Source organism: Homalodisca vitripennis, chromosome 3 (assembly GCF_021130785.1).
Source record: "Homalodisca vitripennis isolate AUS2020 chromosome 3, UT_GWSS_2.1, whole genome shotgun sequence".
NCBI classification, from domain to species: Eukaryota; Metazoa; Arthropoda; class Insecta; order Hemiptera; family Cicadellidae; genus Homalodisca; species Homalodisca vitripennis.
The window spans coordinates 152,202,859-152,228,559 of NC_060209.1; the positions used below are offsets into that span (position 1 = coordinate 152,202,859).

The 25,701-nt window shown below is 33.0% G+C and overlaps 1 protein-coding gene across 2 annotated transcripts in view; it reads right to left on the minus strand.

Annotated features, from left to right (window-relative positions):
• Positions 1-8,470: 8,470 nt before the first annotated feature.
• Positions 8,471-25,701, minus strand: part of LOC124357661 (sterol regulatory element-binding protein 1) — a 42,991-nt gene continuing 25,760 nt past the window's right edge. The window contains exons 13-15 of one of the 2 annotated variants that reach the window (XM_046809639.1): positions 18,120-18,275; positions 13,768-13,903; positions 8,471-11,425 (exon numbers count right to left, since the gene is read on the minus strand). In XM_046809639.1, the coding sequence (XP_046665595.1) occupies positions 11,208-11,425; positions 13,768-13,903; positions 18,120-18,275 (510 nt within the window). In that variant the 3' untranslated portion in view covers positions 8,471-11,207. Of the gene's footprint in view, positions 11,426-13,767; positions 13,904-18,119; positions 18,276-25,010; positions 25,270-25,701 lie in introns of those variants that run through there. The other variant, XR_006921960.1, reaches the window with a different exon arrangement.

The window sequence follows — 25,701 nt, forward strand, 5'->3', positions numbered from 1 at the left end:
AAAAACTTGCTGCGGTCAATATGGGTCTGTTATGGTCATTTAAATTCACCCCCGGTCTAATCTATTTACAGTTCCACAATTGATTTATGCTGTTGCACTAACCAAAACAATGGTCTCATATGTAGGTTTCGGAATCTAACTTAGGTTAAATTTTGATGATTAAGTGATTTTGATATTTTTACCGATCACTTAATATGTGTTAGGGGTATATGCTTCAAGTATTAGGGCAATGTTATCTCCATTTGCTTTTCAATAACTACATTAAAAAGGCCATACACAATGTTAAAGGAACTAACCAGATTAGATTACGTTATGTGCAAACATTCACAGCTTTATACAATAAGGTAGTTGTTATAACAGCGTATAAATAGCATTTCTATTGTATTAGATGGATTATTGATCATTGGCGCAATCTAAATTTAAAATTAAATAACTTCGTATTTGCAATCTGCATTACACTCAAGAATCAAGAATCATTTATTGTCGTCCCACATATGTTGTATGCATTGAAAAAGTCAGATAAGGTTTACAATAATGTACTATTACATCAACAGTCAAGAACACCATCTCTATAGAGAAATGCAAATAAATATACAATTAAAAAATAGTCAAAATATATTATTAATTAAAACTTAATGCTAAAATAAATAATAATAAATTAATAATAGAATTAACAAACAACAGATAACAATAAAAACAATAAATAATAAATGTTAAAAATTAAAACATAGCATTATTAAAATTTAAGGTCACTTAAATCATGTAAAAGTATTTCTTCTACTGAATAGAAAGCCTTCTGCTTCAGCCATTTCACAAGACAACTTCTGAAATTCCTTAAAGTAATGGTAACTGCATCTGGTGGTAGGAGGTTAAAAAGTTTTACACTAATGTACATGTAGCTGTTCTGGGTTTTACTGATTAAGCACTTTACAATAATTCAATATTTACTAAAATTTAAATGTAAACACATGTTTCTGCCTCTTTGATGAACTTCAGCTGAAAGTGTTAACAGCTGTCAAATATCAGTTCAATTTATATTACGTGTTGTAGCGCAATCTGCCGGATCCAATGTAAAACACTCCAATATCATAACATTCAAATGTAAACAAACTAATTTTTCAATTTGGATTCGACTTTATTTGGTGAAATGAATGTGTTATGGGTGGTAAAAAACACTCTAAGTGTTAATTCAGACCAAAAGCTATACCTGTTCCAAATTTCAGCACAATTCGTATAGCAGTTTCAGCGTGATTCGTGGACAAACCTCCAAACATCCAAAAATTCAAACTTTCGCATTTATAATATTAGTGGGATGAAAGTAAATATTGATGTTTGACCTATCAACTCCATAACGCAATAGCAGCCCGAAATATAATTGAGTTCCATATTCAATGTTTTAAAAGTTCGGATCGAAAGGTTTAATTTTGGATAGCATTTGACATACACTGTGACAGAGACATACACAGATCTGTAGATCATCTGTTCAGCTTTCCTGGAGTAAAGTGCTGTTAAGCTTGTCTATTATATAATTAATTATAGTTTGTACATAACTTTCAATGAAAGTTGATGTTTGAAACATTAAAATTTTACATTTGGTGGATGACGCTTAGTTCCTCGAGAGGCCTATTAACAGTGTAAAACTGAAATGGTGCATAACTTCATTTCTATATAGCAACATCTGAGTTCATTGCTGCTGAATGTCACTCCATTAGTTTTTGGCTAAGCATTAGAGAACATCTTTACACTGGTCTTGTGGAATAACTAATTGGTCTGTAATGCAACAAAACGTCATAACAATTGGTATTTTTGGTGCCATTTCTCAGCCATCCAATATAAAGACAAACTTTGCACAAAATTATGGTTTTTAAGAGAGCTATTGATAGGTGTAATGAAATACATAACTTGCTATTTTAATTTTTTATATTTGATTAGATTAGATTAAGTATGAAATATCTTAAATTTGAACTTTTTAAACAAAATTGGAAATGTGCTAAAAAGTATAACTTTAATATATTTTTAGAAATACTTATGTGGCAACTTTTAAAAATTTAGATTTGCTAAAATTGTTAATGATGTAAAAGTGAAAAAACTGTGAAACCTTACAACTTTTGACATTTTGGACTCCCATAAATACACAGACTTTGAAAATGAGGTATAGGTCGACCTACATTTATATTTGAAAATCTTTCAAAAATGACTCCAACTCCCCCCCCCCCCATACCTAAAGCCAAAATTTGTAAATGGCAACTAATACCTTGTGACACCTCCAATTGAAGCTCATAAAAAATTGTGTATTTTGGTAAAAACATTTTAATCGGCCAAGCCGTTTGGTATCAGCAGCCAATAATGTAATTGCTTACACAACAATTATTAGTCTACAAACTACTGTACTACTGCTAATAACAACAAAATGACTCACTGAATACTGTTGTAAATCCTTTGTCAACTTCAAATCAAATGTTCAAATTGGTAGCCATTGTTGTTCAAGAAAACAAGTAACCTATTTTCAAATTCTAGCCCAACCTTTCTAAAAGTTTCTCTTGTTAAGCTTCTGCACTCAGCAGTGATCCTGTTTTTCAAGTCTTGAACACCAATGGAAGGGTTTTTTAAAAACTGCTGATTTCAAAATACCCCACAAAAAAAGTTGAAGGTTGTTAAGTCTGGAGACCTTGTCAGCCACTCAATTGATCCTCTTCTACCGATGCAGTGATCCGGGTAGTGTGCATCTAGCCACTATCTCACAGGATGAGCATAATGTGGAGGAGCTCCATCTTGTTGAAAATAAAACATATCCGCATCCAAATTTAACTATCCTACTTCATTTACCTGGTTTTCAACTGTTTCCACAATAAGAGGGTCAATAGTGTTTTCTAGCAAATATAAGTACGATTCTCCATTTAGGTTTCCTTCAATAAATACAGGTTCAACAATAGTGTCACCAAGTATTCCTGCTCAAACATTAATTTTTTCAGGCCATTGGATTGACCCTTCAACGAATACATGTATGTTTTGGTCTGACCAAAATCGGTAATTGTGTTTATTAACAAAACCGTTAACATAAAATGTACATTCATCACTAAAGCAAATGTTTTTCACAAAATTTTCATTGCCAGTAATGATTGCACTCATTTACTCATTTGTTCACAGAATTTAATCCAACGGTCATAATCATCTTCATTAAGTTCATGACAAACTTTGACGTTAATTTTCAACACTTTATGAATGGAACCAACAGATAATCCAGTTTCAACAACAAGTTAGGAAGGGATGCATTAGGGTTTTCAACAACGTTATGAATCACTTCAATTTGAGATAACTCGTTACCAGACCTTTTCTTGTTATTAACTTGAACCACTTATAGTAAATGTTGTAACTAAATCTATGATGTACCTACGTGACACATTCCTTCTAGGATGTAGTGTGCTGAATGCGTTAGTGGTTCTATTCGCACACTTATTCTCAGATCCAAAGATAAAAATAATCTCCACTCTTTCTTGAAGGCTGTAAACCATTCTCCTTGTGAAGAAAAGCAAAACGTACAACACTTACCACTGTCACTAAACAAATGACACTGCATTCCCAAATGTTTGGTGTGTTGAAACATGACCAGAGATAGCCGCTTACAACCAGTCTCCAACTGTACTGTAGATAAGAAAGATAAAAGAATGATAAGACAATTGCTTATCTATCCTGTTTACTTACAAATACTGATAGCGAAATTAGTAATTATGTTAATATTACCCAAAACCTTTTGCTTTTTGGCAATATAATTGCATTCAGTAAGTAATAGTGCTGTGTTATTAGCAGTATTACAGTAGTTTTTAGACTAATTCTAATGTACGAAATTACATTATTGGCTGCTGATACCAAACGGCTTGGCCGAATTAAATTTTTTTACCAAAATACATTTTTTTATGAGCTTCAATTTGAGGTGTCACAAGGTATTAGTTTCAATTTCAAAATTTTGGCTTTGGGTACGGATTCCCCCCCCCCAGGGGGCTTGGGGTTGAGCACTTAAAGTTTGAGCAAATTTGAAAATTATTTTTTTCCCCCCCAATAGTACTATATACTCCTGTTTATAGAATTTTGACACTTGGGCTACAAGCCTTTTAATATGAGTTTGAAGTTCAAAAGAACACCCTGTATAGACAAGACTTATCTTAAGTTTCATGATCATACATCTCCTTTCATGAGTTTTAGCTTAGCTTTAGCAAAGCCTACACTCATGATGATGAACTCAAGGACTATAACCTTGAAATTGTGTACATTTTGCTTAGCTGCTGGCAAAATTCCTCATCTAGCCTGTTTCCCGCAAGATATTTCAAATACGAATTGAGCTATGGATTTGAAATTTTTCATTTATTTTATTTCTACATGCGCAACGTCATGTTTGACTATTGATATATCCCTCTATGGGATTTGACTAATAGTTTACATAACCTAACTAACAGCATATCTCAGGAACGCTTTCATCTGTAGAATTTAAATTTTGCATGAAACTCAATTTCTACCGCAGACAAGCATAAGTTCGATGATGGTACATGACTATCAATAGGGTTTGTCCGAGTGTCATTGAAGTTTATTTATCACTGTGTAAGATTTTTTTTCTGCTTTTTTTTTTTAACGTCTGTTCATAACAAGTGCTCTATTGTATTTTAATCAAAAGGCCCTCCCATCTTGGGTATTTATTACAAAATCCCTCAATTTAGCTCCTTATTTTGTATTAACTTTTATATTCCTCCGATGCTGTTATTGAGTGTTACATTTATTTAGTTGACATATCTCTTTTTTAATATTTTCATGTATATACTATACATATACAGTATGTTTCATGAGAGATTGGCAAAATAAAAAGCAAAAGGTTCATATGAATATGTCCTATCTAGCTTCATTTAATGTCTGTCTATTGCTTTTTTATTTTGAAAAATCATCTTGAAAACAGTTAATGTGAATAAGTTGAAACTCTGCATTTAAGTTAAGCAAAAAATAAGAACAAAAAATAAATAGTATCACTTTCTGTTTTAAAATTATAGCATTTATGTATTTTAAATTAGATATATCACAAATAGTTGATCCCACTAAGCTTTTAAAGTTATAATGTTATGTTGTAAATTTAACTGCAGATCCAACAGTAACCTACTTTATTATTTGGTTGATTTACAGTTATTTTAGTTGTTGAATGTATGTGCAAAATAAATTTCTCTAAAGACAAAATTTTACTGTTCAATTTGAATTTTAAAAGCAGCTGTTAATGATACTGAAACCAATTTTTTTAAATCAGCACTTTTATAACAGTATACTTTCAAACTGTAAGAAAGAATAAACGGCACACCACAATTATTTACAAACAATGATAAACAACACAATTGCACAATATAACAGGTTTTGTGAATAACAACTGAGTTTTATCAGTTGCTGCAGGGGGACGAAGTGGGACGTATTGTAAGAAGTTTTTCAGCTAAAACTTCCAATGACATAAATGGCATATCAATATGGCTTATAAAACAATGTTATGGGCACATATTAAGCCCATTGACAAAAATCATAAATATTTCTTTCGAAACTGGCACATTCCCATCCGCACTCCAATTGGCAAAAGTCATACCTGTTTTCAAAAAAGGCGATCCAAAGATAGCAGATAGCTATCGACCAATTTCAATTTTACCTGTTTTTAGCAAAATTTTTGAAAAACTGTTCCTGGACCGACTTCTTAATTTTCTTGACAAACACAAAATTTTATCTGATCAACAATTTGGTTTCAGACCAGGAAAATCAACTTTTGGAGCAATCACACAACTTGTAGATTTTATTGTGGAAGGCTTTGAGACGCATCAAAGAACGCTCAGTGTCTTTCTTGATCTCTCAAAAGCGTTTGATACTGTTAATCATGGTATATTGCTACACAAGCTGGAAGGCTGTGGTGTACGGGGGACAGCACACCAGTGGCTCCACTCATACTTGAGCAGTAGAAGTCAATGTGTTCAGGTCCAGAATGCAATATCAAGTAGTATTAGAATATACCAAGGAGTTCCACAGGGATCAATCTTGGGTCCTGTCCTTTTCCTGATTTATGTGAATAACATCCATGCGTCAGCCTTATATGGGAAAATCATTCAATACGCAGATGACACGGCTCTCTGTTTCCGGGCTGATTCTCTGACTTCTTTGGAGATTCAAACCTTCATTGATCTTAATTCTTGCATTCAAAATTTTCTGGTAAATAATCTCAATACTAATCATGAAAAGACAAATTACATCAACTTCTGTTTACGTGGGTTGAATACTTATGAAAACCCCAACAGTAATGATGGATAACATTGTTCTGGAAGAAACTGATTCTGCTAAATTTCTAGGAATACACCTAGATAAAGGGTTGACCTGGAAAGTTCACATTGAAAGTGTATGCGCTAAATTGGCAACTGGAATTTATCAAAGTTTTGTACGTCTGATGTCTTAATGATGACTTACTATGGATTAATATTTCCATACCTGTCGTACGGAATTTCTCTGTGGGGCAGTTGTGCCATATCAAACTTGGAAAGAGTATTCAGACTGCAAAAAAAAGCTGTTCGAATCATCGCAAAATTGAACAACAGAGAGTCATGTCGAAGTGCCTTCAGGGAGCTCAACTTGCTAACTCTTCTCAGCTTGTATATTTTAGAGACTTAATTTTACTGTCGATTTCAGTGTATATTGACGCAGGGCAGTGATATACACAAATACGAGACAAGAGCTTGGGGGCGCTTTCGAGCCCGACAGCATAGAACAGCAGCATTTGAACGCCTCCCTTCTCAAGCTGGGAGAAATTCATTCATTAAATTCATTAATAATCTCCCTGAAATACTAAATTTAGAAACAAATCCAAAAAAAATTAAAACCCAATTAAAACACTACCTGGTGTCTTGTGCTTTTTACTCAGTTGGCGAGTTCATGGAGCACACTTGGGATTGATATTCGCGGCGGTGTTGTAATCCTGGGGGTTGATCCCACGAATTATGAATTTTGTTTTTTTTTTTTTATGTGTGTATGAATGTGAGCCTGCGTGCAACTGTATGGAAAGTCGAGTGAATGGATTTAGTTTTTAAGATAAATACTGTAAAAATTGGTATTATTGACTATTGCAATACAATGTAATATATATTGTCAACGCAATAAAATATATTCTATTCTGTGACCACAAAACGCAATATACCAAACGAAAAAACAGTCAAGTCAAAGTCAAAGCAAACTTTATTCGTGAACGTAGAGTACAGAATATGTGTCAATACATAAAAGTAATTATAAATTAGGTTGTCAAATCTCTCCAATTTGAAAATTCTTCAACGGAGTAGAATGTCTTGTCGGCCAGCCAGGTGGTGAGACGTGTCCTGAATGGGAATAGTCTCTTCTCTTCTTTGAGATGTCTTGGCAGTAGATTGAAAAATTTTGCTCCTGCATAGGAAGGTTTTTTGGCAAACATTGCAAGTCTGTGAGATTGAAGGTTGAAATTTACTGCGTTTCTGGTGTTGTGGGTATGGATGTCAATGAATCGTTCAGCATTGCTTGTGAGAATGTGAATGATGGACTGAAAGATAAGCAAGGCAGTAACAGTTTGGATACCAAGGTCTTTAAAGGCACTTCTACAAGTGTCTCTTGGTCCCAAGCTTTCTAGCACTCTCACAGCCTTTTTCTGCATTATTAGGACTCTATTCAGATTTCCTGCAGTTGATCCACCCCAAACAAGCAGTCCATATCTTATGTGGGATTCAAATAGTGAGAAATAAGCAACTTTAGCTGTTGCGAGGTCTGTGACAGCTCTAACTCTTTTGAGCACATACAGGGCAGTACTCAATTTGTTGCAGACCAAATCAACATGAGGTGTCCAAGATAGAGCACTGTCTACAATAATTCCCAAGTACTTAGTTTCTTCCTCCACCTCTAACATCGGGAGTCCAACATTTTCATTTTGTGCTCTACTAAACAGTACTTGCTTTGTTTTTCCTTCGTTTAGTGCCAAGTTGTTAACGTGACTTGTTAACATGACTTGTTAACAGTTTTTCTGTACAAACTGTTCCAAATATTAACTAGTCCTATTCTACAATCAAGTGTGACAAATGAAAACAGCACTTAGCCAAATATATGAGCTCGTTGGATGCAACAGGTTAAATACCATCTACTACTCTATATTTAGGATAATGAAGTATTTAATAATATTCAATTCATAATTAGATTTAGTGTATAGGTAGCAGCTATAATTTAATGAAGCTATGATTTAATGGCACATTTAACCATCCAAACTGTTACTCCCCTTGTATATTGGCATCAAGGTGCCCAAACCAAAATCATCGAGTTGTTAAACCTTCAGATTTTAATGTTCCTGCTCAAGATAGTGTGATACTATAATATACTAAATATTTCTCAGATACATTTTTTTGTGTATTCTTTTTTAAGTTTTCTAAAAATAAGACAGGGAAAATGATAAAGCCTTTACTTAATAACAACATTTTATATTTTTCTTACAAAAAAGAATCAATATAAAAAATCTTAACTCAGAAAACATTTATACTTGTCAGAAATTGTTACGTGAATATATATATATATATTGTTAAAAACAAATCGAATGGAAATTACTTAACACTAAAATTTGTGAATATGCAACTTTTGGGCCAAGTTTTCAAAGTTTATAACATTTTATATTATCATGAGGACAACCTTGCTGTTCTCAATACTTAGAAAACTATTAACTAAGTTAAGAAATTATTTTGAGGATTGGTAAATGATATGCTTCATGATTTTATTAGGATGTTTCATATGTTTATTCCACTATTCATTGTAGCATCTATATCACACTTCATTCATGCCTTTGATTCAATATGTGATTTCTATGTAGCCAAAACTCACTACCTTGTTTATGCACAATGACAGAAAGCACTTCCAACTGCATGATGGACAGAATGGGGCCTACTGCTACCATTATATACTGCTTTGGATGGTCTGTGTATTTAAAGTTGTGAATAACAGTTGCAAACACTTTGTTTTATATTTTTACAGCTAAACGTGATTCCTTATTTTATAACTTTCAACCAGTATGAAGATTTAATACAATACTATCAACACTTTGAAAACACTTATGTTAATTAGTGCTACATGGGCCAATACAATCCATGTTTCATAAAGTTAACACATGTCAATGCAATCCATGTTTCATAAAGTTAACACATCTTTTTATCTAAAACTCTTATAGATAACTTAATGGATTTTTTTTATTTAAATCAGATTTCAGAACTTCTCTGCAAACAAAATTATATTCCTAAATAATTTTTGAATATGTGTTAAATTTTTAATTCTTTTATAATTCTTTTAATTGTTTGTTATATTAATCATTTTATTTTTACTAATAAAGTACGTATCCTGACATACAATTTAAAAATCTAAGTATATATTCCTGGATAAATGTTAAATAAGTACAAATAACCAACATTTTTGGAAACCTGCAAAATGTGAAAATACTTTTATTAATTTCTGGGAAACAATACTGTGTTCACAGTTTTTTTTATTTCCCAATTTTTATAAAAATCTGAAAACTATCCCATATAGTAAGACTCTTCACACTCTGTCTATGCAATATTCTACAAAAAGTAATTATGCTTTACTATATGCTTTACTTCAATCAAAATATAATAAATTGTAAACATATTATTTACAAGTGCTCTTAGTTAAAATAATATTACTCTACACCATTGTTTATTTGTTTTTATCATCTGAGTATCATCTGATTAACTGCATTAAAATTGGTCACAAATTGACTGTAATGTTACTGTAGAAAAGACAACATTCATTTAATTTTTAAACTAGTGTTTGAATAGTGTTAGTAAAATTTTATAAACTATATACTTTTAATAAAGAAAAGAAATACTGTTATAATATGTTGGTTCCTAGATCTTGACTCAATAAAAGTCTACAATATTAATTTATTCTTTTAGTTTATTTAAACTTATTAATTTTCGTTCCCAAACAAATTTAATTGGCATTTTACATATGATAGAATGAATAAATTATTATTATTTCAACAATGATAAGATTGAAATGAATTTACCAACATGAGTTATGATTAAATAAGTCAATTCTACTCTTTTATTGCCTTGGGAACATTATGAAAAATTAATGGTTTTTAACCCAACAGATTAATAAATAATAAAAATTAATGAATGTGTTATCCAAGTCCAGAAAAAATGTTTGTTGTGTCAATTCTTTTTTTATACAAACCAAGATCAAAAGCTTGAACACTTCATTTTCCATTTTGTTTGATAAGCTAAGAAATAAAAATAAGTTTATTTTTGTCATAAAAGGCTATGCATCTCAAAATTTACATTTCAAAAATGTGATTACTGAACTTGTAATTAACTTGACCCAAATATTGTTCACAAAACAACACTAATTTAATAATAAACCTTTATGCTAGCAAATTAGGTTCACAATTTATTTTTTTTACCAATAAGATTTTAGGAACTTTTAGAATAAATATGAAATAAAATTAGATTTAAATAATTAAAATAAACTTAACATTCACTATAGCTTAAGTATATACAATCAAAGCATTTTTCTCCTAAATCAAATTTAAGAGATATGTATATATTGCAATGTATGTTTCAAAAAAGACAAAGATTATTGTAACTTAAAGAATATATACGTTAGTATTGCCACTATTTCACATTACAGTAGAAACTTAAGAACTCAACTCAAGATGTTTGAGAATTAAAAACAATTATCTTGGTTATAAAAAACCGTGTGTGTGTTCCTTCATCTTTGAAATTATCAAAAACAATCCAATACCATGGACTGGACTAGATCTTTGTACCTGACATCCTAATAGGTTGGAGCAACACCCTGTACTTAGTGGCATACAGGCTAATAATACAAAATTATTGGTGAAATCAATGAAACTCTTTTACCAGAGCTTTTGGTCCAAACAGATTTGGATAGTTGGAAATGCAATTGATGCTTGACATACAAAAAATATATGTAGAGCAGAATTTGATATTATCAAGCACATGATTTAATGACTTCTTTAAAATGTAAAATATTTATAAGGACATAACAAGTGAATCCACTGAAGTAGCATGTTTAAAAAAAGCAAAATTATATTTTACTTAAGTTTCTACTATAACACATCACTTACTAATAAAGCTACATATATTTTATACTCCAATGAGAGTGTGTATTAATGATTAGTTAGGCACTGCAGTAGTGCCCAGGGACTGCATGAGATGATAGCACTGCTGCAGCCGCTTACGGTCTCCTATCTTCTCCAGTGTTTTAGCCGCGTCTAACAGCATGCCTGCGCGCTCGCCCGGACTGGCCAGCAGTGGTGTAGGCAAGTGTCGACAAGCAAGGTACAGTGCAGCCGCATGCTCACGCTCACCTCCCACATCCTGGGCGGACTTATCTGTAACATAATTTCAATTAGTTACATATGGTATGATAGTGGTAAATAAACAATGAAAAATACTGCTAAGAGTTTTAAGTATACAAAGTAAACTGTTTATAACATAACCACCTCTAATTAATCCTGTCTTGTTACATATATTTTCCTTGATCCCTTGAATAGAGCATTTTTTACACTTCTGTCATCTTGTGTTATACTTACTCTATGTTCATTTGTTTGAGACAATGTTTGCACTAACTACTGTGGACTAATGGGGATGAGCAAAATAAGTAAAAAAACTGGCGCCTTTAAAATAGTAAAAATAATGTTTTTAAAGGATAGAGGCAAAAATTATAGAATATTTCCAGTGGCAATTGGTATACTGAGAATTCTTATTTTAATGCGCGTTTTTACATTGATTTTACATATTTTCTAAGGAAATATTGCAGAGTAACCAGTTTACTTTAAGATTAAACATTATTTAGAAAAAGCAAACTAAAAAAGTTTGGACTTTGTATGGGATTTTGTTGCTGGTTAAACTAAAATTAAATTATGATGTTAAAGACTATATATGTTGATCATACATATGTTGTCTTCCCTTACATCACTCAGCTCTTTTTGCCAAGAAGCCGTCTTATGCTGGAGCGATGCTTTATAATATGCTTCCGAAGAACTTCAAAACCAGCACTCCGCAGGTTCTGAAGAAAAGACTTATTAAGTGGCTTGTTGGAAGGTCAATATATAGTGTTGAAAAGTTCAAGAATATAACCAATGTAACTATGTAAATTATATGTGTATTTTGTAATTGTTATTTTGGTAAAACTTTTATCATGTTTTAAAGAAATAGCTACCTAAACTGTGTCAGTTGAACATGTTAATTGTTAATGTAGTTAGCAACTTTTATCTGAATTAGTAATATTTGACTATATGTCTTATCATATTTGACGCCATTTCTGTTCTTAATGAATACGAAAATAAAGCAATTGTCTATTGATATATAATTTACTGGTAAATAGTTTATTACCTTGAAGTGCTACTGTATTTGTTTGCATGTCAAAATAATGTAAAAAAAATTAAATACTATAGTTAAATTAACCAAATATTAGTGACAATGTGAAACATGAATATAACCAATTCCAGAAATTGTTATGAAACTATTAATTTATATCAGTTTTAAAATTGTATAACCATTTTAATTGTAATTTTAAAATGAATAGTTAATAAATCAATAATAATAAAAACTTTGTCAATGAATTCATTACTATACAATTGTTTCAAAATACTCCGGAATTTAGTTTCGAAGCCCATCTCAGTCTCTAAATAAAATAAACGAGGCATATTCAGAAAGTAAGTACATTCCACTGCCGCCCTAGCACTGCAATCACTGTTCCGCGCATGCGCACTAGTCGTCCTTGTTCACTGGCAAGCGATTCACACCATTTTAGTTGTTCTATATTGTGTTTTCAGTTTTCTCTGGACGTTTAAAATGTTAAAGACAGTTAGTGATTCCGCCGATTGTGAGATTCGTTCTGTAATAAGGTTTTTAATGCAAGGAATGTGAAACCAGCTGAAATTTACTGTCAACTTCAAGATATTTACAGGAAAGACATGATGAGTGAAGGAATGGTGAGAAAGTGGGTTAGAAATGGTGGTTGAACAAATGTGCATGATGAGAATCATCGGTCGGCCTTCTCTCGTCACCGATGATCTGGTAAGTGTAGTTGAAGAAAAAAATCCAAGAGAACAGACGTTTCGCTTTGACAACGATATTTAACAATTTCCAACAAATTTCATGCACTCTTTTGAACAGAATTGTTACGGACCGCTTAGGTTATTGTAAGCTGTGTTCCCAATGGGTTCCAAAAACGCTCACTGATGTGCACAAAACCAAGAGACTTGGAAGTGCTTTGACTTTTCTCACACAGTATAGTGATGATGGTGAGGATTTTTTAAACACAATTGCGACAGGTGATGAAAGTTGGGTCCGTCATGTCACACCGGAATCTAAACAGCAGTCAATGGAGTAGCGACACACGCAATCCCCGAAGAAACAAAAATTCAAGACAACAATGTCTGCACAAAAAATCATGTGCACTATCTTTTGGGATTGAAAAGGTGTTTTGCTGGTTGATTTTCTCCCAAGAGGTGAAACCAATTAGTGTGGCAAGGTATTGCAAACCTTAAGAAAACTAAGGTGGGCAATTCAAAACAAACAGAGAGGAATGCTCAGTAACGGAATCGTGTTGCTCCATAACAATGCTCGGCTCCATACTGCTGGGGACACTCAAACATTGATTCGACAATTTTGTTGGGAGCAGTTTGATCACCACCCTACAGCCCGTCATAATGTTCTCACTACTCACCTTTACCACAAATGAGGTTGGAGCGAGTAGAGCGATGTCGGAGACTGCGGTCCAACAGCTGTTGTGTTCGGCCTGGTGCCGCTCCTGCCATCAGCCTCACGGTGGCCTCATACAAGAACACACGTGCCAGTCCACACTACATCATGATAACAGATCTTCAATTAATTTTAATTAAAAAATTCAGTCAGCAAAAAGCAAGAAATACAAAAATTCAAAAGTCATCTGTTAATAGTATTGCTGATAGCTGAAACCAGTAGAATAAACAAATAATTTTTATAAATGTACTGTATTACTTAATGATTTTATATCTTAAGAATTTGTAGTCATTTCATGTGTATGGTATATTGAAATAGAAAACATGGTAATATTGGATAATTATCAAGACTGGATACAAAATTGTAGCACGGCTCACTAAAGTAAAAAACAAATCTCTAGGCATATAATTGAGAACTTGACAACTGTCAGTATGGAAAAAATGTGTCAAATCACAATAAATAATATAATTCAAAAGATAAAAGTGTCCTCAAAAGATTTCTGGGACTGCTTGTAAAAATTTGATATTCTGATTCTTTTCTTATCACTGAAAACTGGATTTCTGGAATATGGTATGTTATGTATTTAGTGGTTTTTTGTGGTTCAAGAGAAAACCACTAAATTAATTAATGAGTTGACCTTTTTAAAAATTCAGTGTACTAACCAAAAAAGAAATCATTAACATAAATTACCTATACATACAGGGTGTCAATTAAGTCTGGAACCTCTTTTTTAATTTTTAAACCACAATCTACAAAAATACCAAAGTTCACACGTGCTTACTGGTGATAGTAACGCACATATCTGCCCAATTACCGACCAGATAATCCCTTTGGGGGACGGTCCACAAGGAGTCAGACAAAATTCTTAAATAGCAGCATAGGTCAAGTTTGGTATCAAATTAAAGGTCTTACTTAGCAGAATACAATAACGCAAACCGGACTTAAAAAGGTGGATTCATTCAGTAGTTATAGCTATTTGAATTTTAAAACAATTGAACAATGTAAATTATTAAGTATTACAAGTAAACACCAATTTTTAAGTACCTGTGATCAAAGTAAGTCTTCAAAATGTTCCCCTCCCATCATCTGACAATGTAGTAATCGAAGTCAGGAATCAATAATTATTACCAATAACACAACTTGTTAGAGAATACTTGGATACAATATTCCTTCACAGATGGATTGGAAGACGTGGTGCAGTAGAGTGGCCTGCTCGTTCCCCTGATTTATCTCCGCTGGATTTTTTTCTTTGGGGATACCTCAAAGATAAAGTTTATTGTACTAAGCCTCGAGATTTGGCGCACCTAAGAAATCTCATAGTCCAAGAAGCTCAAGATATTCCTCGTGACTACCTTCAAAATGCAGTGGATGGCTTTTACAACCGCCTAGGACATTGCCAGACGATGGTAGAGGAACATTTTGAACACTTACTTTGATCACAGGTACTTAAAAATTGGTGTTTACTTGTAATACTTAATAATTTACATTGTTCAATTGTTTTAAAATTCAAATAGCTATAACTACTGAATGAATCCACCTTTTTTAAGTCCGGTTTGCGTTATTGTATTCTGCTAAGTAAGACCTTTAATTTGATACCAAACTTGACCTATGCTGCTATTTAAGAATTTTGTCTGACTCCTTGTGGACCGTCCCCCAAAGGGATTATCTGGTCGGTAATTGGGCAGATATGTGCGTTACTATCACCAGTAAGCACGTGTGAACTTTGGTATTTTTGTATATTGTGGTTTAAAAATTAAAAAAGAGGTTCCAGACTTAATTGACACCCTGTATAAATTACTCATATGCAGTAATAGTCATTACAAATCCAATATAATTTATAACAAACAACACTGTATTCATTTCTTTAGCAAATATGATACGTTTTTGAATTTTTACAAGATTCTAACTTTGGTCAATGCTGTTACCTTACGTTTTAGCTACCCATTTCTAATTCATCATTTAAACGCCTGCCTCTAAGGTGACACAATGGTTAATCAAATTAATAATAATAAATTTGTTTATTTGTCGTATAACATGTTAAATGCATTGACAAAGTCTTAATTCAGCTACAGACTAATTAGCATTGTCTCTAAATAACATTTAATAAGTACAATACAAAAATATTATATATATATATATATATATATATATATGGACATATAGTAACGAACAATTGCAACATTTTTTACAATCACTGAACACTTTCTGCAACTTAAAATTTACGTGGGAGATATCTGATTCAACTGTGAGTTTCCTGGATATAGATATTTTTATTGAAAATCAGAAGTTGAAAACTAAGATCAATATAAAAAACACCAACACATTTCAATATCTACATTATGACAGTTGTCATCCGTCCCATGTCAAAAAAGCCATTCCAAAGAGTTTAGCTAAAAGAGCCCAAAATTTATGCAGTGACAAATATCACTTAGAACAATATATTGATAATTTATTATCAGCATTTTCCAAAAGGGGTTATCCACGAAAACTTTTAAACAACAAACTGAACACCAAATCACTATCAATTGGAACAAGTAAATCTAAATTTGACAATAATGATCCAAAGTTTTTAACAAAATACCATCCAGGACTTTATAAAATTAACAATATACTTCGAGTAGCATACAGTTTATTGGACAGCTCTGCTTCAACGAAAAACATATTCAAATACATTCCAAAAATAAGATTTAGAAAACCACCAGTTTTGAAAGATATTTTAGTCCATCCAAAATTACCTAAGCACAAAGACCAAGAAAACATGACAGTTGGGTCACATCCTTGCAATAAACCCAGGTGTTTAGTTTGCAACATGTGCTCTACTTCAAAAACATTTACAAGTAGTTCTACACAAAAATCATACAGTATATTTGAAGACTTAACATGTGAATCAAAAAATATTGTTTACCAAATTCAGTGCAAGTTATGCCCTAAAGATTATATTGGTTCAACGATAAATTCACTTAGAACAAGGATGACTGGGCACAGGTATGCATATAAACATAAAAAAACAGAGCAACCTGTAGTGGCACATGGCTTAATACATAATTTAAATTTTGAAGAAACATTTTCAGTGAAACCAATTAGAAAAATATCACAAAATTTAAGTACACACAGTCTGAGAACCATGGAACAAGCCCATCAACTCGTCACTAAATCAAAATTTCCAAGTGGATTAAATTTAAGGTGACTTAGTCAACAAAGTGAATTTATAAAATTAAATCATATGTTCACCATTGTACATAATTCATTCTTATTTTTCATTTTCTGTGTTGATGTTTTATGTTTATTCTGTTCTTATAGCCCTATTTATATAATTTTTGTAATTTCCTGAAGACGGCTTAAGCCGAAATATAGAAAATGTTTATTACAATAACTGAAGAATTCTTATTGAAGATTAATATATATATAAATAATAATATAAGACAGTAATTATCTAGTTGAGAATTATACTAATTATATCATGAATTTAACTTAAAACAATCATTAAAAGTCTGTTTTGTTAATAGAAAAAAACTCTTCAATATTATAGAAAGGGTTTTTAACAGCCATTCATAAAGTTTATTTTTATAAATTTTAATAGGGTATTTTTCAATCAAATATTTCAATTTGTTATGCACTTTTAAGCCAATTACAACAAACTATTCAAAGATTTGCTCAGTCGACAATATTCAATTAAAATGTTATTTCTGTTTCTTGTGTTATAATTATGTGTTTGTGTATGGTTTATTAAGTTCTTATTATTTAAAATTTAAACAGATAAGTTAAACAAATATAAATTAACTATTGTAAGCATTCATTGGTTAACGAAAACAGGTTTACAATGATCGTGATATTCAGTTTTACCAACAATTCTAACAGCTTTCTTTTGAAAGCTGTACGTTAATCAAATTAAAGAACATTTGTCAATGATTTTATCTTTTATTTCATATTTAGTTGCTCTATATAGTAAAGATAAGTTGAATGATATGGTTTTGTCCTCTCTGTTACAACACATCTGTTACAGTGAATGATTTTATTATTACATATAACTTTTACATTTTGTTTATTGCTTGCTATAGTATATTGATACAGTAGATTAAATATGCGTCACAAAGAGTATTTTACGCATTTCTCTGGTAATAAGGGTTACCATGAGTATTATAGAAACAAAAAATGTATAATTTTTAACATTTGTATAATTAAAAATTTTATCAACAATCTCTTGTTGTTCACAAAATATTCACGTTCCACTGTATTAACATTTCAGACATATGCTACACAACTCAAAAGTATGGACATTGTACCCTCCATATCGAAAAGATAAGTTCAAGTAGTTACCGGTAGCTCCTGGGTGATCCTGCAGAGAGAAGAGAGGTCTGCCTGGAAACCGGAGAGTTGTTCACTGGGTACAGGACCCTGGGCACTGCCTCCCTGCTCTTCCCACAGTGCTGTGCGAGTCTCCAGCAGCCAGTCACACACCAACAGTTGAGCCAACTGGACAACAACATATTACTTCATACTGGGAATCCACTTCACAAAAAATGACATTCTCTACTATAAGAATGTAGGATATATTGAGAGATTGTTTATTCTGAGATATTAGATAAGTGTAAATCTTGATTACAAACTAGTCACTATGAAAATTAGTGGAATAACATTGCTCATATCAAATCATATTCAGCAAACTGTAACAAAAATTCCCATTCATATTAATTATTCACATAAAGCCTCCATTGCTTTTGGTGTCTCTCCTATGATTCATTCTTAACTCTCTAGTTTCTGCTTTCAATTAATGACTTACAATATTGTGTGCATATAGTACTAATTTATTATCATTATTATTTACGTACAATCAGAAAACTGTGAAAGAAAATAATTATTTCCTAAACATATGAGAACCATTCTGAAAGTAACCTCATGTCATTCACTGTGCGAAAAGTGGAGGTTGTTGGCACAACCATTCTTGCGCCAATGTGCTTGTCAGTGTGCATTAAGTCTTTGTTACGGTTGTTCAAGCACTAGTTTCTTCCATCGCTTGTCAAACAAAATGTATGCAGCAACCAGAAATCATAACAACCTCAGAAGTGCTTGGAATTGGGAGACATCTTTAATAACATACAACAATAACAAAATTAATTAATGAAAAAGTCATACATGTTTGCAACAAAAATTATAGATAAATGGATGGGTATGGAATACAATGCCTATAAAGTGTAAAGACAATTTAAATTTAACATGTTTAATTAAATGTGTTTATTGTATACAACTTCAGTTATTCTTTTATTCACTTTATTTTTTAAAGTAACAACTTTATTACTAACTAATTATGTGAACAAATAGAATTTTTACTCATGAGTCGTTACACTGTAACAAAGTAAAAATTTCAGTACTATTTTCAGTGATATACTATGTCATGTTTTTACAGGGTTTGTATAATAAGTAACCGGACTGACTTCAGGAAATTTTTTATTGGCAAAATATGTACAATTTTTTTTTAGAAATCTTCAAAGTAGTCCCCATTGGAGTCGATAACACGCTGATACCGTATTTTCCAATCCCTGAACGCTCCCTGAAAGTCGGCAACCTCGATGTTGTCTAGAGCCCTTGTCGTAGCACGTTGAACGTTTTCCAGAGTCCCGAACCGCGTCCCCTTAAGGTGTCTCTTGATCTTGGTGAACAGAAAGAAGTCCGGTGGTGCCATATCCGGGCTGTAAGGAGGCTGTGGCAACGTTGCCCTCGACTGTTTTGCCAACTGTTCGGTGACGAGCAGGCAGGTGTGCGACGGTGCATTGTCGTGATGGAGAATCCAAGAATCGGCAATCTCCGGACGGACTCGGTGAACCCAGGCGGTTAGTCGACGGAGCACCTCTCTGTAGTACTGGCCGTTTACAGTTTGACCGGGTGGCACAAACTCTTTGTGAACAATGCCTTTCACGTCAAAGAAAGCAATGAGCATTGACTTCACCTTCGATTTGCTCATACGCGCTTTTTTCGGTCGTGGTGATGCCGGTGTGTGCCACTCCGAACTCTGCCGCTTCGTCTCAGGATCGTATTCAAAAACCCAAGTCTCGTCTCCTGTAATAACGTGGTTGAAAAACTCTGGTTCGGTTAGCAGTCGATCAAGGATTTCCGAAGCGACAGCAACAAGACGCTTCTTTAGCTCATCAGTCAGGTGTTTGGGTACCAGCTTCGCGCAGATCTTCCTCATGCCCAGATCGTTCTTAATAATGTTTTGAACGGTCATCTTATCAATTCCGACCTCATCTGCGATAGCCCGAATGCTCAGACGACGATCACTGTTCAACACATCACGCACTTTTTGCACATTTGTGTCCGTGTGACTCGTTGATGGAGGACCGACGCGCTGTTTGTCATGGACGTCATCGCGGCCCTCCCGGAAATTTTTGTCCATTGAAACACCTGAGTTCTGGACAGAGCATCCTCACCGTAAGCCTCTTGAATCATTTGAAGAGTTTCCGTGGCCGTTTTCTTGAGTTTGACACAAAATTTAATGCTAAAACGTTGCTCGATCGTACTCTCCATTTTCACTTCGACGGGGTAACTGAACATGCACTCCGCTCTCGCTCGATACTAACTCTCCAAGCGCTTGGAGGCAACTGCTGCAGCCCGGTTCCCTTTCACTAGACCCCCCACCACCACTACAGCACCAGATACCGGTTAGCAAACGCTTTGACGGAGCGGGGCAGGCTCAGTCCGGTTACTTATTATACAGAGAGTGTATTACAAAAACCACATAATTCAATATACGTTCTAAAACTAAATTAAATAAGTAGGGTGTTTTGACTATTTTAGAATATCTTTTCTAGGTATTCCTTCTTATTTTTTTTCACAAATTATCAACTTTGACATTTATATTATCGATTTATTTAACATCATAGTTACAATTTAGTTCATTATGAACAAAATAATATTAAATAAAGGTAGGTTTGCAGTAAACATAAGAGTTTTTACACATGTTATAAAAAATAGTCTGCAAATCGCCACCCAAAAAGAGTTTACCAATTAGAGAAAGATTAACTGCTGGTTCAAAGTTTAAAATAATGAAATTTAGATTTAGATTAATCATATAAAAACCAAGATTACAAAATAAGAAATTTTGAAAAATAAGTTCACCACATACACATAAAAAGGAACTACACTTGATCTGATAAATCTAGTGTAAAGACTTCTTACATGTTCATAAATATTTCATTTAGATTTTTATTTAAACAACACTGCAACCAAAAGAATTCTTTGAACACTAAAAAAGATCTATTGCATAAGCATCCTTACAAGGGTTACTAGAAATGTTCTGAGGTACATAAAATTAAGATAAGATAAACTTATAACAACAGTCCCAAAATTTTTGTTGTTGTTATAATTGCATTCCCTGACACCCTATACAACTAACCATCCTCCTGAACCAGTCTTTGAACTACTGATCCAACTGTTTCTTCCAACATCCATGTCTTCATTCTCTGCACACATGTTCAGACATTAAAACTTAGTTCCCACAAGTTGGTTTTTCACTGCCCAAATTAGGACTGTATGATGAGTAGATTAAACATTGAAACTGTGATTGTAATTGTTGATTTACAAAACCAGAAAATCCAAACTTTATCAGTCATAACAATATCTGCCACATACAGTCACCACAGCTAAATTTACTGAGTATTTCCTTACATTATTTCACACAGGCACTTCTTCCTTCTGACCTTTACCCAATATGGTACCCACTAAGAAGAAGTTTTACTTACACAAAAGACTCTATAAACAATAATGTAGACACTTGCCAAACTAGGATAGCCTCAATATCTTGGTTACATAGTTTGTGGATATCTTTTATAATCTTTAGGCCCTTCATCTGAGAGAAAACATTTGCCAAGTTTAAAATCCCAAAACTGTCAAAACATAGCAGCATGCAAAGGAGTTAATCTCAATCTCGGAAAACCACTGAAATCCAATCAAGTAATTGCTCTGTCTAACCACTTTTAAAATCACAGCATGATAAAAACATCTTCTTTCAGGTTTTATAGCTTGATATAATTTAAAGTTTCAATCAAAACTTCAAAAATACAGACACTTTGAATTGCAAACATGCCTACTATCTTTTAGGTTTATTACTTTACCTTTAGTATGTTCATAACTATATACAGATTTAAATGTACCTATATCTCAAAACTTATGTAGTGACCCTTGTACTTTAAAAATTATAGTAACACTTACACATAAAACCTATATAATAAGCTTCAATAAACTTGACATGCTTAAAATAGAATATTTTCACTAAATACACCAAATCGATAATTATAATGACAATAAGAAATAACAAATACTTAATAAATAATAATTAATATACGATCTTCATTTGTAGAAGTTTGAAGTTTTCAGTTGGATCTTGTTTCTTGGAAGAACTTCGGTGAATAGTGAAACTTGCGAGATCTGCTGAAGTGTCAAGCCACTGATGCTGCACTGAAGGAGAATTGCACATCTGAGAAACACAGTGCAATGCAACTACAATGCAACACAATAGCTTGACGCAAACATTTTTGTGCCTTTTCTCTCTTTATGAAATTCTTCAATTAAGTTGGATTTAAGATTAATTTCTATAACATAGCCTTAGAATAATAGTGTAGTGAAGTGACCTTGTACCCTATAAGAACAATGTCAAACTTAAAATACTTTTACACCACTTTTTTGTAGTAGAATTATGGAATGTATCTTATTTTAAAGATAATATTTAGATACAACCAAACACTTCTTATTTTATTATTTTTAAAAAATACTTTTTTATATGGACTAATAACATTAAATTATAAAAAATTAATATGTTTTTGAAATATCCCATACAAGTACAGAAATTACTAAAAAAAAGCGTTTGTATGCATATTAATAAGCATCTTGAAATGAAACATCTCAGATAATTCTGCGGCTAAAAATGTTTCAATTATAAGATTGTTCTTATGGAGTTAAAATCAAGATGACTACCAATAAATCAGGTTTCAGACATTTACTGAGTAATGCTTGAATCTCAGTAGAACAAGAGAATAAAGAATAATTTAACAAACAATATTTATAGTAATTTACATTATTATTTATAATAAGCAGATTTACCAGCACCTAAATTGTCCTATACATCCTACATTGCTACCAGTAAATTGGTGAGAAAGAAATATACATTTTGAACTTATTTGAAAACAAACATATAGAGAAATTTGATACATAAACATAAACCTAGAGCTACAGACATAAACTAAAGATGAATCGATGATACTAGTATATAACTAACATTAGACAAGACCAACCAAAAATAAATTATATTTCAGATTCTCACACAGTGATTTTAGAACTCAAAAATATGTTTTCATTGATTAAGAACTGTCATTAAAAAATTTATTCGGCAATTTATAGCAAACATTCACGCACAATCCACGTATGTTTTACCGGAGTCTAAAATTCATGTAAAAATCCACGCTTTTCCAAATTCTCATTGTCACTGGCAGCCCTGGTTCCATTCCTTAGAATGTAACATGGCTCTGAATATATCTCACAACCAGCCAACAAATGAAGAATGCATCAGAAAGCTATTTGCTATATGAGCGGGGAAGTCTTTCAGACGAATAATCAATTGAGAACTGATAGGATTCCCACTAGCCAGTGCAGACGCTCTGACGATGAAAACTGATGTGCATGGTAGATTCAGCTGTCTGGCCATCTGCAGAATGGCGACAATATTATGAGCTGCGTTTACACTGACAACTAATGTTGTGAGAGAATTTGCGCAACTACTGTTGCTTAATGTAAAAAAGATAAGCAATTTTACTTGCGAGAACTGTTGAACACAAATACTTGCTATGGCTGTATCACTGGTTGTTGCGGGAATCAAAATTAAGTCTGTTCACGCACACAGCAATGTTTGTAACTAAAATTTTAATGGCCAACACTGCTCTACAGTTGTTGCAAATAACACGACACTGGTTTCAGCAGCGCTCATGAAATCTCATGTGTCTGTTTAGACTAGTGATTTTTACTGTCAAACACAAACCTTGCACAACTTAGTTCTGTTGAGACTTGAATGTGATTGTATCAAAATATAACACCCCTTTCTTTAACTTCGCTAATGTAACCTGATGACCATTCGGAGTGTGTGTGTGATTACCAATCATTCATAGACCAAACTGAGGCCTCGGCAGCGATATGAACGGTAAGCGGTCTATGTTACAGCGGTGACTTAAATGTTTGCTTCTTACAAAAGAAGAACCATGGACAATACCCACAAGAGACATGAGCAGCAGGGCAGTACCACTTGGTGCCGCTGATCCACCGCCAACTCTAGACATTAAATTTCCCGCTTGTATTGTGGCCACTACCATTCTGCCGCTTACCACTTACCACTCGTATAACGGCCGAGGCCTGAGATGGCCAATGCATTTTTATGTGTTCGGGTGGTTTGCTGGGGTACAACTAACCAAGATACAGTCCTCTACATGTGGAGGATCAATCGGTATAAGAAGTGGCTCACGAATATATGTTGAACTTCATTTACAGTTCCATGTCGCATTAAATACAATGTTTCAAGATTAATCGGTCCTGATTTAAGATGCTGTTAAGTTATTTATTTATTTAAAAGTTATTAGAGGCAGAAAAATAGTTTTTGAGATTTTGCCGGTTCTATAAGATTCCCAGCTTATTCCTAGTACGTCAATTTCCCGGCTTATTCCCGGACAGGTGGCCACCTTGTTCTACTTATAGTACAATTTTAGAACTTCAATTTTATCTATCTTCTTCACTGACTAATTTGATTCAACAATTGCATCACCTCAAGACAAATTAATTTTGTAATACAGTGTAGTAATAAGAAAGAATGAGATAGAAATACTGTTTAGTTTTTAAATAATTTTGAGTACTCTTATACATTTGGAATAACATAACATTTTAAACTAGCGTATACCTGTACACTATATATGCTGTATTTATTTTCATTACGAGTTAAATATAAAAATAAATTGCATTATTTTATATTGGTAAAAAAATAAACTATAGTAATCAATTGATTTCTAGTAGAGCAAGAAAGAGTTTATCATTAGCTGCTTTATTTTATAAAGGTAAAGAAATGTTTTCGATTCACTTTGGTAGGTTTAAACCTTTCAATTGAACCTACACTAGCAAAACCGATTTGTCACATATCTGGGCAACCCAATGGGTGCCTAAGAGTGGCAAATCACTAACCGAAAATGTTGAGGATATTGAGGTGTAAAGGATGAATCAATAGGTCCGGTCTACTGCGGAGGATGACTGTTGGAGGGGATGGAGCCCCCTTAGTGTTAAAGGCTGTTGCAAGCCTGGACTTGAGAGGGAGTGCTGCCCCCTGCCCACTGTGACTGAGAGGCTGGAACACAGCTGCTATAGCACCTGCTGTACCTCCTCATGGGATCCTGACAGGAGGCGGCCCACATCTCCTTTTACCCACTCTGAATATCCTGTCACTCTGGAAGCAAGCACAAAGGTCCTTTTAGGACTAAGTGCAATGACAGGTTTCTCATGTTCTTGTCCTAATTGAAAAAATGTATGAATTTTCATTTAATTAAAAGAACAATAAGCACTTAAATATTCTATAAAATTCTGTGTTCTCTGGAGTAGCATGTACTCACATGCAATGTTGTATAAAGAAATTCAGTACACATATAAGGGCAGTTTAAGTTTACACATCTTTTTCATATTATTTTTCCTTACTTTGCTTTTGTCAAGAATATACCGTAGTTCAACTTGGTAAGCTTTTAAAAATTATTCTGAGCCAATAGGAAGAAATTCATGTAAGTAACTCAAAATTTGAACTAATCGCACATCCCAATAAATGCAATGGTAATTTTAAATAGGTATGAAAATCCAAACATTCAGGAAACAAAGCAACTTATTTTGA